Raw genomic sequence first — 21,926 nt, forward strand, 5'->3', positions numbered from 1 at the left:
AAGGATCAATTATTATTATTGTTGTTCTTAGCTAGTTTCACATTCAACCTTGTTACTTTGGGGTAGCATGATGAGTAGAAATCCACAGTATTTAAACAGTGCAGTCTATCAGTCCTTGACCATAAGGCTTCTTACTGTTGATCTATTTTGTTCTTGTTTCTCCAAGTTGGCAGGTGTTTTCACTAATAATAATAATAACTGGCATTTTTGTAGAGTTTTAGGTTTTGCAGAGCACTTTACAAACGTTAGCTCATTTTATTTTCACAACAACCTTGGGAGTTAGGTGCTATTATGATCCTCACTTTATAGATGAGGAAACTGAGGCAGACAAAGGTCAAATGACTTGCCCAGAGTCACACAGCTAGAGAGCCCCAGAGCACTATCCACTGCACCACCCTCCTGCTTCATCATTTACCTGGAGACAAGTATTGAGTTTTTCTTCTGAAAGTCTTGCATAGAAAAGACTAGGATGGTCAGTGAGGGCACATAGTGATAACTCTAATACCTTTTTGTGAGTTGTAAGTAACAAACAAGCATATTCTGAAGAAATGTAAATACAGTAGGGAAGCAAGACACTGCTTAATGATAATTATAAGAATAACTAAAATTTATAGAACAGCAAGATGGTTAACAAATTTCATTATCTCATTTGATCTCTACAACAACCTTGGTAGGCAGGTAGAGCAATTGTGATGATGCCCATTTTACTGATTTGGAACCTGAGGCACAGGGTTTAAATCATGTTCAGACAGTCAGTAAGTGAGAAATTGAACTCAGGTCTTCAGATTCTAAATCCAGTCCTTTTCCCAATGCCCCACAACGTACTGACTTACAATTTAATCGATGAATTCATTAGTATTTCTGGAGCATTACTACGTGTTTAACTTCTTAGTGCCCCAGAGCAGGTGCTTACCTACAATGGTACAGAGAATTCACACACACACACACACACATACAAACACACACACACACAGCCCAACATTGTGCCAGGGGCTATGAAGTTTGCAAGATAAGTCTAAGACATAGTCTCTGCCTCCAAGACAATTACAACTTAGTTGGGAAAACAAAGTTGAAATAAGCAAAATAATTAAATAATATGTTCACATGTTAAGGATAATAGCAGGATGGTATAGTGGAAAAAACATCGTTCTGGAGGCGTCCAAAGATTTGTGTTCTAGATTAAATTAACTGTGTGACCTTGACCAAGTTCCTAACCTCTGTGGGACTCATGAAATATCCACAAGGAACATTGCCTGGCCTTTATCTGAAGGACCATTTGCTGCAAATAAAAAAGTCCCTTATATTCCCGGTTAGGTTGTAAACCTCTTAAAAGCAGGAAGTAGCTCTTCTATTTCTTCTGTGTCCCTACCCCCTTCCCTTGTGAGCCTTCATAGTGCTGAACACACAGCAGGTATTTAGTCAATAATAATTGAATGATTAAAAGCCCAACTGGAGGAAATCTAGAAAATGTAACTGAAGATGAGCCCACACTAGTGAAAATGGCCATCACATCCCTTTTGGTAGTGCAGTATAATTCTTACAGTATTGCATTAAAACTCAAAAAATAAAAGGCTTGCTAAGCTTTCTTTGTGAACAGAAAGAAAAGTAAAGAATGTTAGGTCATTAGTCACATTTCCACCTCTTGCAACATCATCAATCTTTCCCTATTTATTAGCTGCCTACAACCTGTTCCAATGCCCCTTATTCTTAAAAAAAATCCTTCATTTACTCTTGCCATTCATCTCAGCTGTTGTCCATTATTTCTTCTTCCATTCATTATAAAACTCCTAGAAAGAGAAACTTCTATAAAAATATACTTGTATAAAGTATAAACTTGCTGCCTCCCCTTCCCCCAGTACACTCACTTCTCAACCCCTTGAAATCCATTCTCTGATCCCACCAGTCTACTGATGCTGCTCTTTCCCATTCCAATCAACCTAACTGATAATCCAATGGCCTTTTCTTAATCATCATGCAACTTAATCTTTCTCTAGCTTTGAACACTGTTAATCCCTCTCTCTTCCTGAGTACTCTTTCCTTCTCTGGTTTCTGTAATACTTCTCCCTCCAAATTCTCCCTTAAGTGGTTGATGACTCTTTCTTAGTCTACTTTGATGGTTCACCATCCATTTTTTGGTCCCCAAGTATAGCTGTCTTCCAAAATTCTGTCCTGGGTCTTCTACTCATGGGTTTGGTAATCACTTCAATGCAGATGACTCTCAGATTTATATATCCAATCCTATTCTCTACCTTAAACTATGGTCCCACATTTCCATCTGCCTACTAGACTTCTCCACATGGAAAAATATCTGAAACTCAGAATGTATAGAATAAAACTCATCATCTTCTCCCACAAATACACACCTCTTCCAAACCTCTCAGTTTCTATTGAGAGCATCATTGTCCCCAAGGTCACCCTTGTTGATAATCCTGAAATTATCCTAGATTTTTTTTTCATCTCCTTCATACTTCATAGCTAAGCAGTACTCAAGTCCTGCTGAATCTGTTTCCACATTCATCCCCTCAACTACATTCACATGATCAGCCCTCTATTTCAGAACATCATTTCTTCCTTTGTTTATTGTAATAGCTTCCCAGTTGGTTTCCTTGACTCCAGTCTCTTCCTTCTAATCCATCTTGCACACAGATGCGAAATTATGCTATGTAAAACACAGGGTATTTTTGTTTATTTATGTGTTTGTTACTATACTACTCTATGCTCAGAAATCTCCAATGACTACCTATTTTTTAAAAAATAAAATGCATGCCTCTGAGTCTGGAATTTAAAGCCTCCCATAATCACCTCCCTCTTACCTTTCTACTTTTATTTCATATAATTCCCTATTATATACTCTGTATTCCAGCCAGACTGAACTGCTAGGTCTTTTACAAAGTCCACATTCCATCTGCCTACATGCACTTGCATTCCCATCCCCTTTCCCCCTGGAGAGACCTCTTTCATCTTCTTTTCCTCCCAGAATCCTTGCCTTCTTTCAAGCTTTAGCTCAGGTGACCATTCATCCATGAAGTCTTCTCTTATCTCCACAATGCACGGCGCTCCATTCTTCCTCACATTGTCTTAAATTTTTTAATCTGCATATATATTGTATGCCCTCATAGAACAGAAACACCTTCAGGTCACACATTATTTTATTCTTGTCTGGGGCCCAGAACCCAACACAGTGCCTTGCCAAAAGGAGGTGGTTTACATCTGTCTTCCATTGTTACATGATTTATACTGTTATTTTCTGTCTTCCCAAGTGGATCATGAGCTCCTTGGGATCGAGAATCATTGATTATACTTATTTGTATCCTCTACATACCTTGACAAAAATACAATGAGTCAATGAGCGGATTTGTGACCTTGTAAAGTATGAGTGCTCAGTCAGACTTTAAGTAAATGGTTGTCATCTCAGTTTCCAATGCTAATATGACACTGGCTAGAATCCTTTAAGGTGGATGGGTATTTCTGGCACTGCCGTCTGACTTTGGGCTGCTGTGTTATATAATGGGGCAGCTATGTGGCACAATGGAAAGAGGGCTGGGCCTGGAGTCAGGAAGACCTGAGTTCAAATCCAGCCTCAGACACTTACAAGCTGTGTGCTTGTAAGCAAGTCATTTAACCCTGTTTTCCTCAGTTTCTTTGTCTGTAAAATAAGAAGGAAATGGTGAACCACTCCAGTATCATGGCCAAGAAAACCCCAAATGGGGTTACTGACTCCACTACAAATGACCAGACAACAAAGTGATATAATGAAGGAGATCTTTGCTGCCCAGATCGTGTAGAAAAAGTATCGGGATTATCAAAATGCTTATGTCATAATGATCAAATATGTAATATTGACAACAAAAAGTCTGACACTATTGCTACTGGGCCCTAGTATAACTGAAGAAGCCTAGATACCCTAAGACTTTCACTGATATCTCAGCTTAAACTTGATCAGAATTACTCTCCTAAGTGCTCATAGAATTCCCTGCTCTCCTTCCTTGCAGCTGTGGGATGTTATTGACTGGGACTGAGTTGAGTCCTTAATAATGGCCTGTCCACTTATAGGCAAATTCAATATAACAAGCATTTACTAAGTGCCTAGCATATATACAAGACACTGTGTTACACTCAAGGGATACAAAACTCATCCACGCCGAAAAACAAAAAACAAACAAACAAACAAACAAAAAACCCCTTCCCGGGACATCAAGGAGCTACATATGTGGAGCCATTCAGTATGTAGACAGGTAAGTAGATATATGATAATCTGAAGAATATAATCAACTGAAGGGGTGAGGACAGTCTTCTCACAGGAGCTAAGCTTTAAAAGAAACTAGAAGGTCTACCAGGTGAAGGTGAGGTTCACTTATAGCCAGGAGCCACACAGAGCCAGGAGATGGAATGTCAAGTTAGGGGAACAGCCAGTTGGCCACTTTGATGGTAATGAAGACTATGGGAAGGGGAATGATGTGATATGGGGCTGAAAGGCTGGAATCAGTGTGAAGGACTGAGGAATGCGTATTTTAATCCTGGAGGAGATAGAGAGACACTGATTCCAACAACAGTGTCAGACATATACTTTAGGTAGGTTATTTTGCCTGTTATTGTGTTTCAGAAGATAAATTGGAAGCCAAGAATCTAGACAGGATCTCGTTCTCAGGCTCAGCTTATTCTGAACTCACTCTCTAGCATAGCAAGATGCATATTGGACTGTGCCAGCCTGATGTCATGATAGTGTGGGCAAGAGGTGAGAAGAGTATGAAATAAGGTGGTAGCTGTGTGAATGGAGAGAAGGAAAAGGAGAAGAGGGTTGGTTTAGGGGTCCAAGAACCTGGCTGTTCAAGTTCTGATGCTTCCACTTACTACCAGTGCAAACCTAGGCAAGGCACTTGGCATAGTAAAGAGTGGAAATAGGAAGATCTGAGTTCAAATTCTGCCTTAAATACAAGCTATATGACCCTGGGCAAAACACTTAATCTCTCTTGGCTTTAGTTTCCTCAGCCATATAATAGGGATAATCATAACACAAACCCCACAGGACTATTGTGAGGATCACAAGGGATAATATTCATATAATACTTTGTAAGTCTTAAAGCAATATATAGATAGCTGTCATTAACCTCGGTGGCCCAAGTTTCCTGAACTATAAAATCATAGGATTGAACTAAATGTCTTCTCAGCGTCTTTCTGTTTACAGATGTATAAAGCTATGTGCATAAGGTAGATGTGGAGTTAGAACTGACACAGCATTAACAGCATATTGAACACTCACAAGAATAGATTGATTTTTCCCATCTACCCTACTAATGCTAGCCATCTAGCTCATTATAACATTGATTTTCTCTCTGCCTTCCTCTCCACCTCTTCTACCTCCACCTTTACAATGGTTTAAAAAAACGTTATTAAGAGGAGTGGGGATGGAAGAGACAGAATATAATAGGTTTTGCTTATGTTTATAATGGCAAAAAAAAGTCTATGGGTCACTGCAATTAATTTCTTTACCTTAAATGTATATTACAATTGATACCTGGAATATTTGTTTATTTTTCTTTTATTTATCTGTATATATTTCAAATGAGAGGCATCATGGTGTAATGGGGCACTGGACGTGGAATTGGAAAGACCTGGATTCTAGCCCTGGCCTTAGATGCTTTCTAACTGTGTTACTCTGGGCAAACCACTTAACCTCTATTCTTCAGTTTCCATATCTGTAATATGATGGGGTTGTGCTTCTAAGGTTCCTTATAGCTCTAAGTCTATAATCCCATGATCTTTTTCTGTTATTTTTATCTAGTAGAGATGGCCTATACTCATTAGATACACATCAATACAATGCAAGTACATGCTAGTACCTTGCTCTACTCATTAAATGGATGAAGACAAGGATTTAACCTTTGACTCTCCTACCATCATACTTTCCACTAATAATACATGGTTTAAATATCTTTCTGAGAATGAGGTACCTGTGCAGATCCTTTTAAAGTTGGGGTTTTCCAGAAGGTGTCCTGGAAGCCTACATTGGAATCGATGTTGCCAGAATTCAGGGAACCATGGATTTCGAGTGTTGGTGTCCAACCTTAGTTTCAAGAAGTAGTCATCGAAAGACCTGACCTCTGGTGACTGGAGCTTTATGGTGATGCCTCCATTGGCTTCGACCTCATAACCTTCAATGACTTCATCTCTGTCTGCCCAGCCATCACTGAAAAGGAAAGACGAAAAGTAAATAAATAATCATGCCTCCATACATGGTAGAGCATTAGGTATGAAAGGAAACACTCAGCAATTAGACCCAATGAATGCAAGCTGATACACAAAGAGCCGATCCATTTGTACCATCAGTAGACATGAAAGTAATGATCTGTCCTTTGTCTGTGTAGCTGGAGTTGTTGATCTACCCCTTCACTTAGGCACCTGCTGTGTTTTGTTTTGTTTTGTTTTGTTTTGTTTTTCCTATAGTGTGGATGAGTTTGCACTGAGCCATTCACACACTTTCTTGCCTAGTTCCCTTTGTGATGAACAGTCAGCACAAAGACAGAATGAAAGTGAATATAGTAATTACCAGAGTTGGAAATGGTGCTTGGCAGAGACAAAACTGGAAACTCCTAAACTGAAGAAAGGAATATAGCCAAATTTTTTTTTCAAAATAAAGCAAACATTGAGTGCTTACTATATATGAGGTGTACTATGCTATGTGTTGCAGTTAAAAACAAAATAGTTCCTGATCTCAAGAAGCTTACATTCTACTTGGGGACATAATATGTTGATAGCTAAGCAAATATATAATACATACAAATAAATGAGATAATTTCAAAAGAAAAAAAACTGAGGATATCAGGAAAGGTCTTGAGTAACAAGTGACCCATAAGCTATGCTTTAAAAGCAGTTAAGAATTCTCAGAGGCAGAAGTGAAGAGGGAATGATTTTCAGTCATGGGGGGACCATCTGTTCAAAGACATAGAGGCAGGAGATGGGAAGCCATAAATTAGTTTTACTAGAACTGAGAATGCATGAAGGAGTCAGCTAAATAAGATTGTAAAGGTACATGGGAGCCAAATTTCAGGGGGTACCACTGAAGGTTTTTTTAAGTATTGAGGTGACATGGCCAGATCTGTGTTTAAGAATAAGAAATTTGGCAGCTATGTGGGAGATGAATTGGAAAGGGAAGAGAGAATAGGGGCAGGAAGACCAATTAGAAGGTCACTGAATCATGAAGGCAAGAGATAATGAGGGTTGAGGCTCCATAAATTCAGAGAAAGGGACAGATGTAAGAGAGGTAGAACCAGTGTATGCCATTAATTTAATGGTTGGGGAAAATCAGGGGTTGGGGTAGGGGTCAAGGTGGGAGAAAATGAAAAAAACAAATGCATTTCTTTCATCCTATGGGAGACCTCTCTGCAGCATTTGGCACTGCTGACTACCCCATTTCTCCTGGCCACTCTCTCCTATCTGAGCTTTCTTGACATGGCTCACTCTCTCTCAGTTCTCCTCCTACTTCTCTGACCACTCCCTCTCAGCCTTCTTTGCTGACTCATCATCCATGTCATGCCCATGAGTTGTCCCTCAAGGTTCAATCATGGGCCCTCTTCTTTCTTTATACCCCCTCACTTAATGATTTTATCAGCTCCCATGGATTTAATTATCTTCTCTACATAGGTAAAGGGGTGGAAGAAGAGGAATAACCATGTGTAGGGCACCAGTATGTGCCAGGCACATAGCTCTTTACAAAAATTATCTCCTTTGGTACTGAGAGGTAGATACTATTATTATTCCCATTTTGCAGTTGAGAAAACTAAAACAAATAGAGGTTAAATGATTTGCCCAGGGTCACATAGCTAGTAAGCATCTAAGGCTAGATTTGCACTCAGGTCTTCTTGACTTCAGGCCTAGTTCTCTATCCACTCTGCCATCTAGTTACCCAGGTGACTTCTCCATCTATATAGCCTATTCCAATCTCTCTGAATTCCAGTCTGGTGTTACCAACTGACTATTGGGCATGTCAAACAAAATGTCCTGTAGTTATCTCAAATTCATAATGTACCAAAGAAAACTCAATATATTTTCCCCAAAATCTACCTTTCTACTCAACTTCCTTATTGTTATCAAAGCCACCTACCATCATCTTTTCCAGGCACCTAATTTTACCATCTCAGAGTCATTCTTGACTCCTCACTCTTCCTTATTTCATATACCCAATTAGCTGCTACCTTGCTTCTCCATAACATACCATGTATCTGTCCCCTTCCCATCATTCACATGACCACCACCTTTGTGGAGGCCCTTATCATTTCTTGCTAGGACTATTACAATAACCTCCTAATTGGTCCCCCTGTTCCAAGTCTTTCTCCTTTCTGATATATCTTCCACATGCCTTCCAAAGTGATATTAACTAGGCCATAAGTCTGATTATTTGATCAATAGACTTGATCAATAGACTCCAGTGACACCCAATTAAATATTAACTCTGTTCAAAATTTAACACTGTACATAATTCAGTTCCAACTTACCTTTCTAGCTTTATTCTATATTACATCATCTATGTCTTTGTATCTCTAGTACTCAGTACAGTGCCTGCCATATAGTAGATGCTTTTTGATTGATTAATTGAAAGAAGTAAATATCAGAGGCCTCTCTCCCTTGGAAACTATGCAGTGTCCTGAAGTGAATGTTCTTCCCACTTTTTGCCTGGTAGACATAATCGGGCAAACAGTTATCCCAGGGGACAGAAAAGTGTGAATTATACATAGTACTTCATGCAGTGCCTTGTACCTAGCACATGTCCAATAAGGATTTGTTGAATGGATAAATGGATGAATGAATGAATAAATAAATAAACATATATCATTATCTCTGTCAATAACCACAAAAAATAATTCCAGGGATGGAAAAGTACAAGACTCAGTTTCCAATAGTTCTTACTGTTGAAATTGGGAGAAAAATTGCAAACAAGGCCAAACAGAGAGCTGCACCATGGTGGGGAAGAAAATTGAATCACCTCTGCCAATGCTATCCAATGTTTTTGCTCCTAGGAATTCAGGGAAAGGGAACAAATACTTCTTATAAATGAGGAGTGCTTCCTTCTTGTATTCTGAAGCCAATTCAAAATGACAACATCAGAGGAAAACAAATTCCTCTGTCCCTGAAGGTAAGGTGGCTAAAGTAAGAGCAGAACATGTTTGTTTTCTGCAGGATAAAAACTATTTCAATGTTTTTTATTAGGTTGAGAATTTAGTGACCCCTTTGGATTTCATTTTTCTATAACTTTCTGGGCAAGTTTTTTAGTAGCCACATTCTTTTTTTTTATTAATTACTTTCTTTTTACTTTTCAGCATTCACTTCCATAAGGTTTTGAGCTTTAAATTTTCTCCTCCTCCCTCCCAACCTCCTTCCCAAAGATAGTGTGCAATCTGATATAGGCTCTACATATATATTCCAATGGAACATATTTTCACATTAGTCATGTTTTAAAAAAGAATTAGAAAATAGGAGGAACCATAAGAAAGAAGAAACAAAACAAAACAGAAGAAAAAAAAAGAGCAAATAGTATGCTTCGATCTGTATTCAGACCCCATAGTTCTTCCTCTGGATGTGGATAGCATTTTCCATTATGAGACTTTTGGAGATGTCTTAGATCCTTGCATTGCTAAGAAGGGTTAAGTCTATCAACGTTAGTCATTGCACAACGTGGCTGTTACTGTGTACAATGTTCTCCTGGCTCTGTTCACTTTACTCAGCATCAGTCCATATAAATCTTTCCAGCTTTTTCTGAAGTCTGCTTCCTTATCATTTCTTACAGAACAATCATATTTCATCACAATCATATACCACAACTTATTCAGCCATTCCCCAATTGATGGGCATCCTCTCAATTTCCAATTCTTTGCCACAACAGAAAGAGCTGCTATAAATAGTTTTGTACATGTGGGTCTTTTTCTAATTTTTATGATCTCTTTGGGATACAGCCCTAGAAGTGGTATTGCTGGGTCAAAGAGTGTGCACATTTTTATAGCCCTTTGGGCATAGTTCCAAATTGCTCTCCAGAATGGTTGGATCAGTTCACTACTCCATCAACAATGCATTAATGTTCCAAGTTTCCCACATCTTCTCCAAATTTATCATTTTCCTGTTTTGTCATGTTAGCCAGTCTGATAGGTATGAAGTGGTAGCTCAGAATTGTTTTGATTTGCATTTCTCTAATCAATAGTGATTTAGAGCATTTTTTCATATGACTATAGATAGCTTTAATTTCTTCATCTGAAAAATACCTGTCCATATCCTTTGATGATTTATCAATTGGGGAATGATTTGTATTCTTGTGAATTTGACTTAGTTCTCTATATATTTTAGAAATGAGGCCTTTATCAGAGCCACTGGTTATACAGATTCTTTCCCAGTTTTCTGCTTGCCTTCTAATCTTGGTTGCATTGGCTTTGTTTGTGCAAAAACTTTTCAATTTATTGTAATCAAAATTATCCATTTTGCATTTCGTAATGTTCTCTATCTCTTGTTTGGTAGTAAATTCTTCTGTCCTCCATAAATCTGACTGGTAAACTATTCCTTGGAGTAGCCATATTCTGGAACTTTCTGTGTCATCTGTGATTGAAGAGTCTGCAGCTTCCTTCAAATGTACACATGACTCAGACCAAACTTTGCCTTGAATTGGCTTGATCGGTCCACAGGAGAGATAGATTAATTTGGCTTCCTCAAGAGAGCTACTTCATACCTTCTAGCCTCTCTCAGCAAATGCTCTCTGCTTCTCCCTGAGCAGGGAACTGAGTCAAGTCCAGGTGTGTCACCATAACTAACATGCTGCCTTTATATATATTGATTTTATATGAAACCAATGGGACAAATATGTTTTCCAATTAGGGGAAATAATGGGCATTAGTAAATTCTAGAAACATACCTGTTCCCAACCTCCTAGGTAGGCAAGTACATTTTGTCTTCTAATGTCCCAGGCTGCAGAGCAGTTCATCTGAGCTGGACGGAATCTCATCTGGTCTAACCCACTATTTGTAGACTTGTGAATATTGTAGCTATAACCTTAGCATCATATAGTTTACTTGCTTTATACTACAGATGAAGAAACTCAACTTAGGAACATGAAATTTGCCTACAGTCATGTAAATAATAAGTAAAAGAAGAGAGATGAAAACCCAGGTTTTCATTTTTTCCATTATACTACCTATAGTGCCTCCTTTATATCAGAAGAAATGTTCATGATAGAATTCTGAACGTTTTTACTTGAAAGACGTCTGGGCATAGAGTAAAATTTTAACTAGAGTAGGGTGAGTGGGGTTTGTACTAGTCACATTTTGAAAGTGACAGGAGAATAGGAGCTTAGCACCTATTTGGCAGGAATAATTAGCCAGAAAGGAAGCTGTGGTAAGGTTGTTGTACCCTATGTTAGTTTAGCTCAGCTCTCATGATACTCACAATGGCTCCCCAGCACGATTTGAAGGTCATTTCAGGATACTTTTCCTGGTCACCTACTACTTGTCTAATTTGCTATCATGACTGTGCTCCAAGGTAATCATGAGCTTATATTTGAAGCTGAAGATGATTGTTAGAGTTCACCTACCTTAATCCCCACATTTCGAGGTTGAAGAAACCCAAGTACAACATGGTTAAGGGACTTGTCTAAGGTCATACAGGTATTAAGAAAATGGCAAAACTGAAATTTGAGCCTATTTTTTCTGACTCCAAATCCATCCCTTTTCATTATAGCAGGATGCTGATTAAAAGTCATGCTTTAGTCTCTGTATTCCACTTATTAAGTCCCTGACTTTCATTATAGAGAGAGAAGATGTCCTCATTTATTTAAGCCTCCAGGAAGTGCCACTTAAGAGTAAACATTTAAAAGTCAAAACAACTCATCAGATAATACAATTATTTTCCAGGTCAGTTTTAAGCTTCAGGTACTTTCCTACTCCTCTCCCTTCCCACATCAGGGCTTAATAACTTACGGAATTTATTTTGCTTCTATTTACCAAAGGAAAAATCACTCATTTTTAATACATAAAACAAGATTACTATGATGCTTATTTATATTTCATTTTACAGCTCAGAATTCAAGATGTGGGGATGAAAAAAGGAACATAAGATTACTGGGTGTTCTGAGAGGCATTCCTCAATGGAAATGAACCGATAGTTCCCTGAAGAATTGCAAACTATTAACTATATAAAAGTTTGCTCCAAATAATTAGAGAAATGAAAAAGCAAAACTCACATTTTACTTCACACCCAGAAAATTGGCAAAGATGAGAAAGATAGGAAATGTCATTATTGGAGATACTGCTTGAAATCAAGTATGTATACAATTAGTCTAACTATTCTGGAAAGTAATTTGGTTAATTATGCTAAGAAAGTTTCTGTAATATCTATTGTATAGATTATATAGTACAGTACGCAGTATAATACAGTACAGTATAGATTCTATACTCTTAGACCCAGAGATTATGCTGCTGGGCATATACCCCAAGGAAGTCAAAGACAGAAAGATCTCACATACACCAAAATATTGATAGCAACATTATGTATTATAATTATATAGTAATTATATTGCCCTTCTAGACTATAAGTTCTATGAAGGGAAGGACTGTCTTAACTAAAGGTTGAATATCGTTTAGGGCCTTAGCAGAGTGCTCTATTTCCAATATATTCATTTATTTTAATAGTTACAAAGTAACTTATGTAGTCTGGTCCTACCTCCAACTCTATACAGAAATTCACAACCTCCCTGACCTAGTTATGTAACTGCTGAATGTCTCCAGTGATAAAGATTATGATGATAAAGAATGTGATTTGTGCCTGCCCAAGGAACCTATAGCTACCCTATGGAATCCTAGCCAGACTTGAGACAGTGAATTATTGTCTTATGTCAAGAACCTCAAAAAGGATTCCTATTTGGTTTTCCACGAGTGTCTCAAAATCAGTAGAAACTATGAAAATAGCCTTCATAGTTATGAATTGGGCTAATCTTTTTTGAAAACAGTTTGGAACTACATCTTTAAATTATACATGCCTTTTGACCCTACAATACTACAACTTGGCCTATACCCAAAGGGATCAGAGGAAGACTAAAAGGACCCATATGCACAAAGATACTCAAAGTATTTCTTTTTGTGGTAACAAAAATTTCCAAAGGCAAAAATAAGGCAAGGCCATTCCAGGCAAGGGACCAGTGAGCCACTAGCATAGAGTTCAGAGAGGGCTTTATGAATATGAGGGACAGTAGTATAGTTTAGATGGAGTATAGAGTATGTGAGGGAAAGTAATGTGAGATAATGAAAGAGAAGTAAGCTAGAGGGAGATAGACTGTACTGGACCTTAAATTAAAGAGTTTATGCTTTATCAGGTAGACAGTGTTGGCAGCCCCAAAGCTGACTTTTGGATAATAAAAATAAGTGCAGCTGGTGGTCTTTGGCTACCAACTAGTTTGATGGAGATGGTTCTCAATACTTTTCTCTTTTCACTTAAACATCAAGCCAAGTTCTTTTGCCAACTAAGTTTGCTATATTGCTCATAACTCCCAATCTCACTCTTTCTGGTCCCTCCTCTTGAAGGCAGCTAGGTGACACAGTGGGTGGAGTGGTCCTCGAGTCAAAAAGACTTGAATTTAGATTTGCCCTTAGACACTTGTTAGCTGTGTGACCCTGGGCAAGTCACTTAACTTCTGTCTGCCTCAGTTTCCTCAACCATAAAATGGGGATAGTAATAGTACCTACTCTCAGGGTTGATGTGAGGATCAAATGAGCAGTGACTGATACATAATACCAAGGAGAGAAACATCAATTTTTGTTAATGAAAAAATATTTTTAAAAGAGAAGAAACAATATAAATCAAATTATCTTATAAAGAATTCTCTAGGGCTATCTAATCCTTTTGTTGTACTGTGATTGCATTGTATTAAATGCCATTATAAAAGGAGGGCCAGCTGCCTTTAGATCAGGGATTCTTAACCCTTTTTTTTTAATCATGGACCCCTTTGGCGATCTGATGAAGCCAAGCCCTTCTTGGGATGATGTTTTTAAATGCATAAAATAAAATGCACATGTTTATAAAGGAAATCAATTATATTGAAATACAGTTATCAAAATGTTAAAGTTCCAAGTTCACAGAGACACTGAAATCTATTCATAAACTAACTCCTTGGTGGTCCATGAACCACAGTTAAGAACCCTTAATGTGTGTGTGTGTGTGTGTGTGTGTGTGTGTTTTGATGGCTTAAAATGAGTGTAAATAGCCATTGTTTTTTGTTCTGATCAGAAATCTTGGGGTCTTCCCCTCTCAGAATGAAATTTTTGTGATGGTAAATTAGGCCATCTTTTTTTCTCAATTCTTACCTACCTTTAGTCATTGAATGGGTGTTACCTCAGACAAACTGAGACCTGGGAAAGGCTTTAATCTAGAAAAACCAAGATCACCCACTGCACCTCAGGCCATCACCAGTTGTCTTGATTTTTGTCTTGCCACTGGACTTTGATGATTCTGGAGGAGAGTAAGACTGACGACAGCCTCACTTAAATCCAGTCAAGTCAAAACATCACCCTTGTGATATAATTGGTCTTCTTAGAGAATGAAGGATTAACAATAATAACACACACATATATGTGTATGTATTTACATATATACATGTATATATGTAAACAATACACATGTATTTGCATATATACGTGTATATATGCTCATATATACATATGCGCATACTCATACATTTGTGTAAATATGCATATATGTATGTGTATATGCTCATATACACATGTGTATACAGACATACATGCATATTCACATATACACGTGTGTGTATACACACACATGTGTATGTGTGTGTACACACATGTGTATGTGTGTATACACACATGTATGTGGGCAGCTAGGTGACATAGTAGACAGAGTGCTGGGCCAGGAATCAGGAAGACTCATCTTACTGAGTTCATATCTGACCTCAGACACTTAGTAGGTACGTGACCCTGGGAAAGTCGCTTAGCCCTGTTTGTCTCAGTTTTCCAACTGTAAAATGAGCTAGAGAAGGAAATGGCAAGCCAGTCCAGTATCTTTGCCAAGAAAACCCCAGATGAGGTCATGGAGAATATGACATGATAGCAATGACTAAACAACAACATATGTATGTATGCATGTATGTGTGTATGCGTGTATACATGCGCATACACATAGACCCACTTCTGTGCATGTATATATGTATGTATGTACGTATGTATGTGTGTATTTGACTATATAAACTTTTTCGTGCTGGTAATTATTATGGAAGACTTGACCCACACAGGCTTGCTAGAGGACTGTGCTAACAGCTCACCCATCTCAAGAGACCAGTTTACTTTTTGAGGGGTTGAATTGTTGAACTGCCATTAGTATCAGTGCTCAAAGCTGTCACAAGGTGGTAGAACATTGCACACCTACTGGTTGCTTCTGCTGCACAATCTGTTCCTGGAATGTGCTTTCCATTTTCCATTTGAGTTCTACAAATAAAGTTATATGTTGTGTAGGAACAGGATGAATCTTTAACAAACCGTTACATTTTGCTGGTGTTCTTCACAAATATGAGAAATCTCATTCCACTGTCTCCTTATGATACTTTGCCCAAAAGAGTTTTATACAGCAACCCCGACTCCCACCTGCTACTTGGTTCCTTAATATCCTCTCTGTTCCTACAAAGTCTTGTTATGCCCATTATAAAACCCTCTTTTCCATCACCTAGCAGCTTCTAAGTCTCCTTTGTGATGAACAATAAGAAAAGGTCTTCATTCTGGCTCTACTACCTGTGACTTGAATAGAAGCTGGCCATGATGGAAAATGAATATTATCTTTGCCTTAGGCAAGAAGAAGATTATTTAAGCTTTGTATCTGCCCTGGGGCCTAGCATAGTGTTCTATATACAGTAGACACTTAAAATTATTATTATTGAATCATAGGCTCTTACAGTTAGAAAAGATTTTATCTAGTTCAACCTTCCTTTCTACTCATGAATCTACAACATCCCTGATATAGTCATCTAGCCTCTGTTTGAATGCTTCCAGTGATGGAGCAAATTATTTTGGCAGCCTGGATAACCCATAGCTATCCAAATCAATCCTAGCCAGACTTAAGAAAGCGAATTAATGGCTGATTTAAAAAACCTCAAGAAGGGGTACTATTCAGTCTTCCTGCAATTCTATTAGAATAAATATGTAAGGTATGTATATATAAATATGGTTTGCTTAAATGTAGCTCATGAAAGACATTGATAGATATTTCTGGAATCTTTCCCATCCTTCTGCAAGGAAAATTATGAGACACATACAAGATTAGAATTATATCTATCTGTACCTCTAAACATTGCTGGTCTAGGGGTAAAACCTTGACTCAAAACAAAAAAGCTGTTTCCCTGGTCTTCAACTCTTACTTTACACTTACCTCTTTGAAGGCTACCCCCCAAATTCTAGTTAGGCAAAAGACCATCACACATAGTAAGTAGCTAGTAAACCCATTTATCCAATCAAATAGTAAACAGAAACTGGACAAGTTATACATATTAGAATATACTAGAAAATAGATCAAATGACTCTTGCTTGGAGAAAGATAGCTCAAACCAAAAGTGGTCCCCTGATCTAACCCAAGGAGAAATTCCTTGAAATTCTAGGGATCTCTAGGGATGCATTTCTAGGGATGCAACCTGGAAATCAGGGATAGGATGGAAAATTAACTTCCCTTACTGTGTAGCTTCCAGAATCTTTCTTTCTCTATCCATTTGTCTCCAGTTAGTTCCAAAGAAAGTCTAGCAATATGTATTTCCTCTTGTGAAGAAGAAGAAACCGTTGTCTTCTTCAAAACTCTTGCTCTGCCCCTTCTACAGGCATGTTACTTTGCCATTAGCATTTTCTCCATTAATCCACAGTCATCCCTAAGCAGCAGTATGTAAAATGCCCAGGTTCCAAGTAGAAACCATGAAAATGGCCTTCATCCTTCCTTTAGCCTTAAGAGTTCTTGTTCTTTAGAACCAGTTATACAAGGCTTATAGAAGTGCAAGGGCTGGGGTTAAGGACCACCAAGTCTAGTTTCTGAATTTCCCTTAGCTTTCCAGCCACCTGAGTGAGCACCTGTAAATATATATTTATTTTTTTGCTAGGCAATGGGGTTAAGTGACTTGCCCAGGTATCAAGTATCTGAGGCTGATTTGAACTCAGGTCCTCCTGACTCCAGGGCCAGTGCTCTATCCACTGCGCCACCTAGCTGCCACATAAATACAATCTTTTACCTCACCACTTGTCTCTTTCATTTTCACCTGACAGAGTATCCCTAGGAAATTTGGGTTTGAGGGAGGGAGCTGCAGATGTCATTGCCATTGGCCACTAAGGTCACATTGTGGTTCCAAGTGTTCAGGAAAAGCCCTGACCCCTTCCTTCTCTCTTTTTATTTCCTCTCCTCTCCCTCAAGCAATCCTTCAAAACCCAATGGAGAGGAGAGAATCATGCCTTCCAGGCCTGATCTTGCATTAGCTTACTCTTTTCATATACTGGGGGAAAAAAAAAAACTCCCAGGATCCTTAGCAACTTGAGCCCCTACAGTCCCAACTTTGCCAAAAGTACTGTTATACTAGTATCAGAGGATTTAGAAATGGAGGGAGTCATAGAGGCCACCTTGCCCCATTTCCTTATATTATAGATAAAAATTAATGAAGCCCAGAAAGGTGGTGATATCCATGGCCATATAGGTAGTAAGCTGAGCCAGGATTCCAAGCTCTTTCTTTGTTTCTTTGTTCTTATAGCTCTAAATCCTACAACAGTTAGATTAGGGGATAGAGAAAAAACCTGTGATTACACTGGGATTTAGAATCCCATGTAATGAAACTCCCTTTACAAATTCAGGTAATCATCTTTTCTGCATTGTATAGTCTTACAGAGTTCCGTAGATCATTAAAAAGGTTAAATGACTTGACCAGGGTCACACAACCTATTCATGTTAGAGTTAGATTGTGAACCTGGCTTCAAGGCTGGCTTTTTGTCCGTTATGCTACACTCTCTTTATAAAAATAAAATTTTTCAATGATAACAGTTCACATTTATATAGTGCTTTAAAGTTTGCAAAGTAGTTTATATACAGCATATTAATTCTATGACTTCTCCTTGGAAAGTAGATGCTCATCATTTGGAGGATGGCTAGGAAAATCATGATACTAAGATGTAATAGAATATTATAGTGTGCTATCAAAAATGCTGAATTTGAAGAAGTCAGAAAAGAATGAGAAACTTTCTGTGAACTTATGACAAGTGAAATAACATGGAAATAAGAGGAACCAGTGAGAAAAAATATACATGACTACAGCATTGCAAATGAAAGAATAACAAAATGAAACTGGACACTGTGTAATTATATCAATAAACTAGGCCCTGAAAAAGAGATAAGAAAATACCCCTTCCCTCCCTTCTTTGTAGAGATAGTGACCTCTGGGTAGGGAATATTACATTCACTCTCAGACTAAGTTGGTATGTTGGTATGTTTTCTGAATTGCATACATTGTTACAAGGGACATTTCCTCTGGTAGGGTAGAGGTAGAGGGTAGGGATACATTCAGAAATTAAAGTGATATAAAATATGTTGATAAATTTTTCAAACTTCCGCTAAGAAACATAATGTTAGACGACTACAAGTGAATATCCAGCTGTGATGTCTTGTAGCCAGACTGCTGACTGACCTGATGAAAGTTGGGGTGAAGGTGGCGACGGAGAAATAGGGCTCCAAGAAATAAAATTGTCTAGACACTTGGAAGTACTGACATTATGCTGCTTCAGTCTCCCAATGCCGTTTTCTCCAATGATGTCTTGTTTATTGGTTTAATATCTTTCAGTCACCCTCAATTATTAAATAAAAATCCTTAGACTTCCCTGTTGGTGGCTCCATATTTATCAAACCACTGCCCACTATAGAATTAATTGGAATCAAACAGCCTCTAGTATTGTGCTCTTGAAGGCATGTAATATATATGTGTGTATATATGTATATATATATATATATACATGTACACACACACATATATGTATATATATATATATATAACTACATTTATTTTTTAAAAATACTTTATATTCAGATATTTTAGTACTTTAGACTGGCCTTCATAATTTGTTAATTCATGTTAATTAGTTAGTGCCTGCCCTTACATGACTTTTAGGTGATGGGACCTTTAAATCCCAGATAGCCAAGCCAGCTATAGGCAAACAGCTGGGATGCATTATCATTAGCTGATCCCTGGAAAGGTTTCAAAAGTCTTCTTGTGCTTTGTGCATAGTAGGAGAAAAGAAGGGAGGGGGGAGGTCTTTTGGCACTTCTTCAATCATGACACATATGCAGTTACCCATTTGGTACACACATAGGACTTGTCCCTGGAACATGATAAAGAGACAATTTGACTAACAGAATATGTGTGTATTAGGAGAAGTTGAAGGAAGTGACCCTATGAGCTCCTCTTACCTAGGGTCATTTAAGACTCTGCTGTGGAGGCTCAGTGGTAAATGACATACATGTCATTTAATAATAAAAATAACAAATAACACCATCCTGATGTCTGTAATCAATTGATCTCTGATTAATTTATGTGGTCGTGAAAAAAAGACTGGATGAAAAATCAGATGATTTCATCTCTGCCACATTTGTGATCTTAGCCAAGTTACTTAATTCCTCTAGCCTTTATTTCATCATCCACAAAATGAGGGGTTTGGACTGGGTCCTTTGTGGAATCTAGATCCTATGCTAAGAATTGCATTTTAGCTGTCATATCTAAGATCTCATCAGTGTGGTGAAAGTCTCACTTTGGAAAGATCTCCCACTGAGGGAAAGCAGTAACTTCACTGTACCATATAATCAGGGAGTTGACTGTGACACTGAATAGTCAGGTAGCTGGTTCATGATCATATATGTAGCATATATAAGCTTTGGTACTTTAAATCAGATCTTCCTGACTCCAAGGCCAGGCATTTATCTCATGCCATGTGGTTAAGAATAGATTCTTTATTTGAGTACACCTGAGATTTGGCTTTATTCAATGATACAAGTCTTCTAACCTTTATTTTCATCAAGGATACCACTATCCCACCAGTCACCCAAGCTAATGATCTTAGAGTCACCTGGACTATTTTCTTCCCCCCCCCCCCAAGTTTTAAACATTTTTATTTAAAGTTTTGAATTTCAAATTCTATCCCTCCCTCTTTCCCCATCTCCCCTCCCAGAGTCAGTAAGCAATCAAATATAGGTTATACGTGTGCAATTATGTAAAACATTTTCATATTAGTCATTTTGTACAAGAAGATTTGAATAAAAGAAAAAAATGAAAGAAAGTGAAAAATAGCACGCTTCAGTCTGTATTCAAACAATACCAGTTCTTTCTCTGGAGCTGGATGCTCCATCATTATGCTTCATCGTTAGTCCTTTGGGATTGTCTTGGACCATTGTATTGCTGAGAATAATGAAATCATTCACAATTCTTCATTGAACAGTATTGCTCTTACTGTGTACAATGTTCTGCTGGTTCTGTTCACTTCACTGTGCATTAGTTCATGTAAGTCTTCACCTGGACTATTTTCTCTCTTTTTCACAATCCCTAGTCAATCACTTACTAAGTCCTGGTGATCCTAACTCTGTAATATCTCTCATTTTCTCTCCTCTTGCTACAGTCGTCCTAGTTTAGGATTTTTATAACTCCTTGCCTAGTAATTAGTCTCCTCTCCAATCTGTTCTCCATATAGCTACCAATATGATTTTCTTCTAAAGCATAGATTGATCTTGTATCTCTCCAACTCAAAGAACTTTGGTGGCTTCCTCTTGCCTCTAAGATAAAGTGAAAATGCCTCTGTTTGGCATTTAAAGCACTTCACAACTTGATTCTAGTTTATCTTATCTTTCTAGGATGACTACATTACTCCCTCTCCCATAGTCTACATTCTAGACTAGTGATGTTAAACTCAAATAGAAATGGGGGGCCACTAAACCTTACATAAACATCCCTGCTGGCCATATGTTGACTTAGAAAACCATATGTTAACATTATCTATGCTCTGTTGTATTTTTATTCATTTTGCTAAATATTTCCCAATTGCTTTTTTAGATTTTTCTTTTTTGTTCCAAAAGCTTAACTGTTTTTATCCTTATTTGTTTTTAATTTTTATTTATTTCATTAAATATTTCCCAATTACATGTAAAATTTTAATAATCATCTTAAAAATTCTGAGTTCCAAACTTTCTCCCACCCTCCTGCCCCTCAACCACCTCTTTGAGAAGGCAAGCAATTTGATATTGAATATATATGTGAAGTGATGCAAAATGTTTCTATATTAGCCATGTCATGTAAGAAAACACAAACAAAATAAAGCAATAAAAATAAAGAAAGCAAAAAAAAGTATGCCTCATGTTCCATTCAAAGCTCATCAGTTCTGTCTCTGGAGGTGTAGGGTATCTTTCATCATAGGTTGTCTATGATCCTTTTCTTGATCAGAGTAGCTAAGTCTTTTACCGTTGATCATCCTTTTATTGCTGTTGCTATGTAAAATGTTTTCCTGGTTTTGCTCACTTTACTTTGCACAAGTTTATATAAGTGTTCCCAGTTTTTTCTGAAACCATCCTGCTCATCATTTATTATAACACAACAGTATTCCATCATAATCATATCCTACAACTTATTCAGCCAGTTTCCAAATGATGTGCATCTCCTCAATTTCTAATTCTTTGCCACCACAAAAAGAGCTGCTATAAATATTTTTGTACAAATAGTTCCTTTTCTGTTTTTTAAATGTCTTTGGGATATAGACCTAGTAGTGCTATTGTTGGGTCAAAGGGTATGAACAGTTTTATAACCCCTTGAGCGTAGTTCCAAATTGTTCTTCAAAATAGTTGGACTAGTTCATAACTCTACCAATAGTGATTTTGTATTCCAAGGCAAATGTGAAAGAGAA

At 37.7% G+C, this 21,926-nt stretch overlaps 1 protein-coding gene across 2 annotated transcripts in view; it reads right to left on the reverse strand.

The window, feature by feature from the left end:
- Positions 1-21,926, reverse strand: part of GRM1 (glutamate metabotropic receptor 1) — a 415,558-nt gene that overhangs the window by 111,374 nt on the left and 282,258 nt on the right. For both annotated transcript variants that reach the window (XM_027850717.1, XM_027850718.1), the window contains exon 3: positions 5,952-6,187. In XM_027850717.1, the coding sequence (XP_027706518.1) occupies positions 5,952-6,187 (236 nt within the window). The remainder of the gene's footprint in view (positions 1-5,951; positions 6,188-21,926) is intronic.

Source organism: Vombatus ursinus, unplaced genomic scaffold (assembly GCF_900497805.2).
Source record: "Vombatus ursinus unplaced genomic scaffold, bare-nosed wombat genome assembly UNPS02009132.1, whole genome shotgun sequence".
NCBI classification, from domain to species: Eukaryota; Metazoa; Chordata; class Mammalia; order Diprotodontia; family Vombatidae; genus Vombatus; species Vombatus ursinus.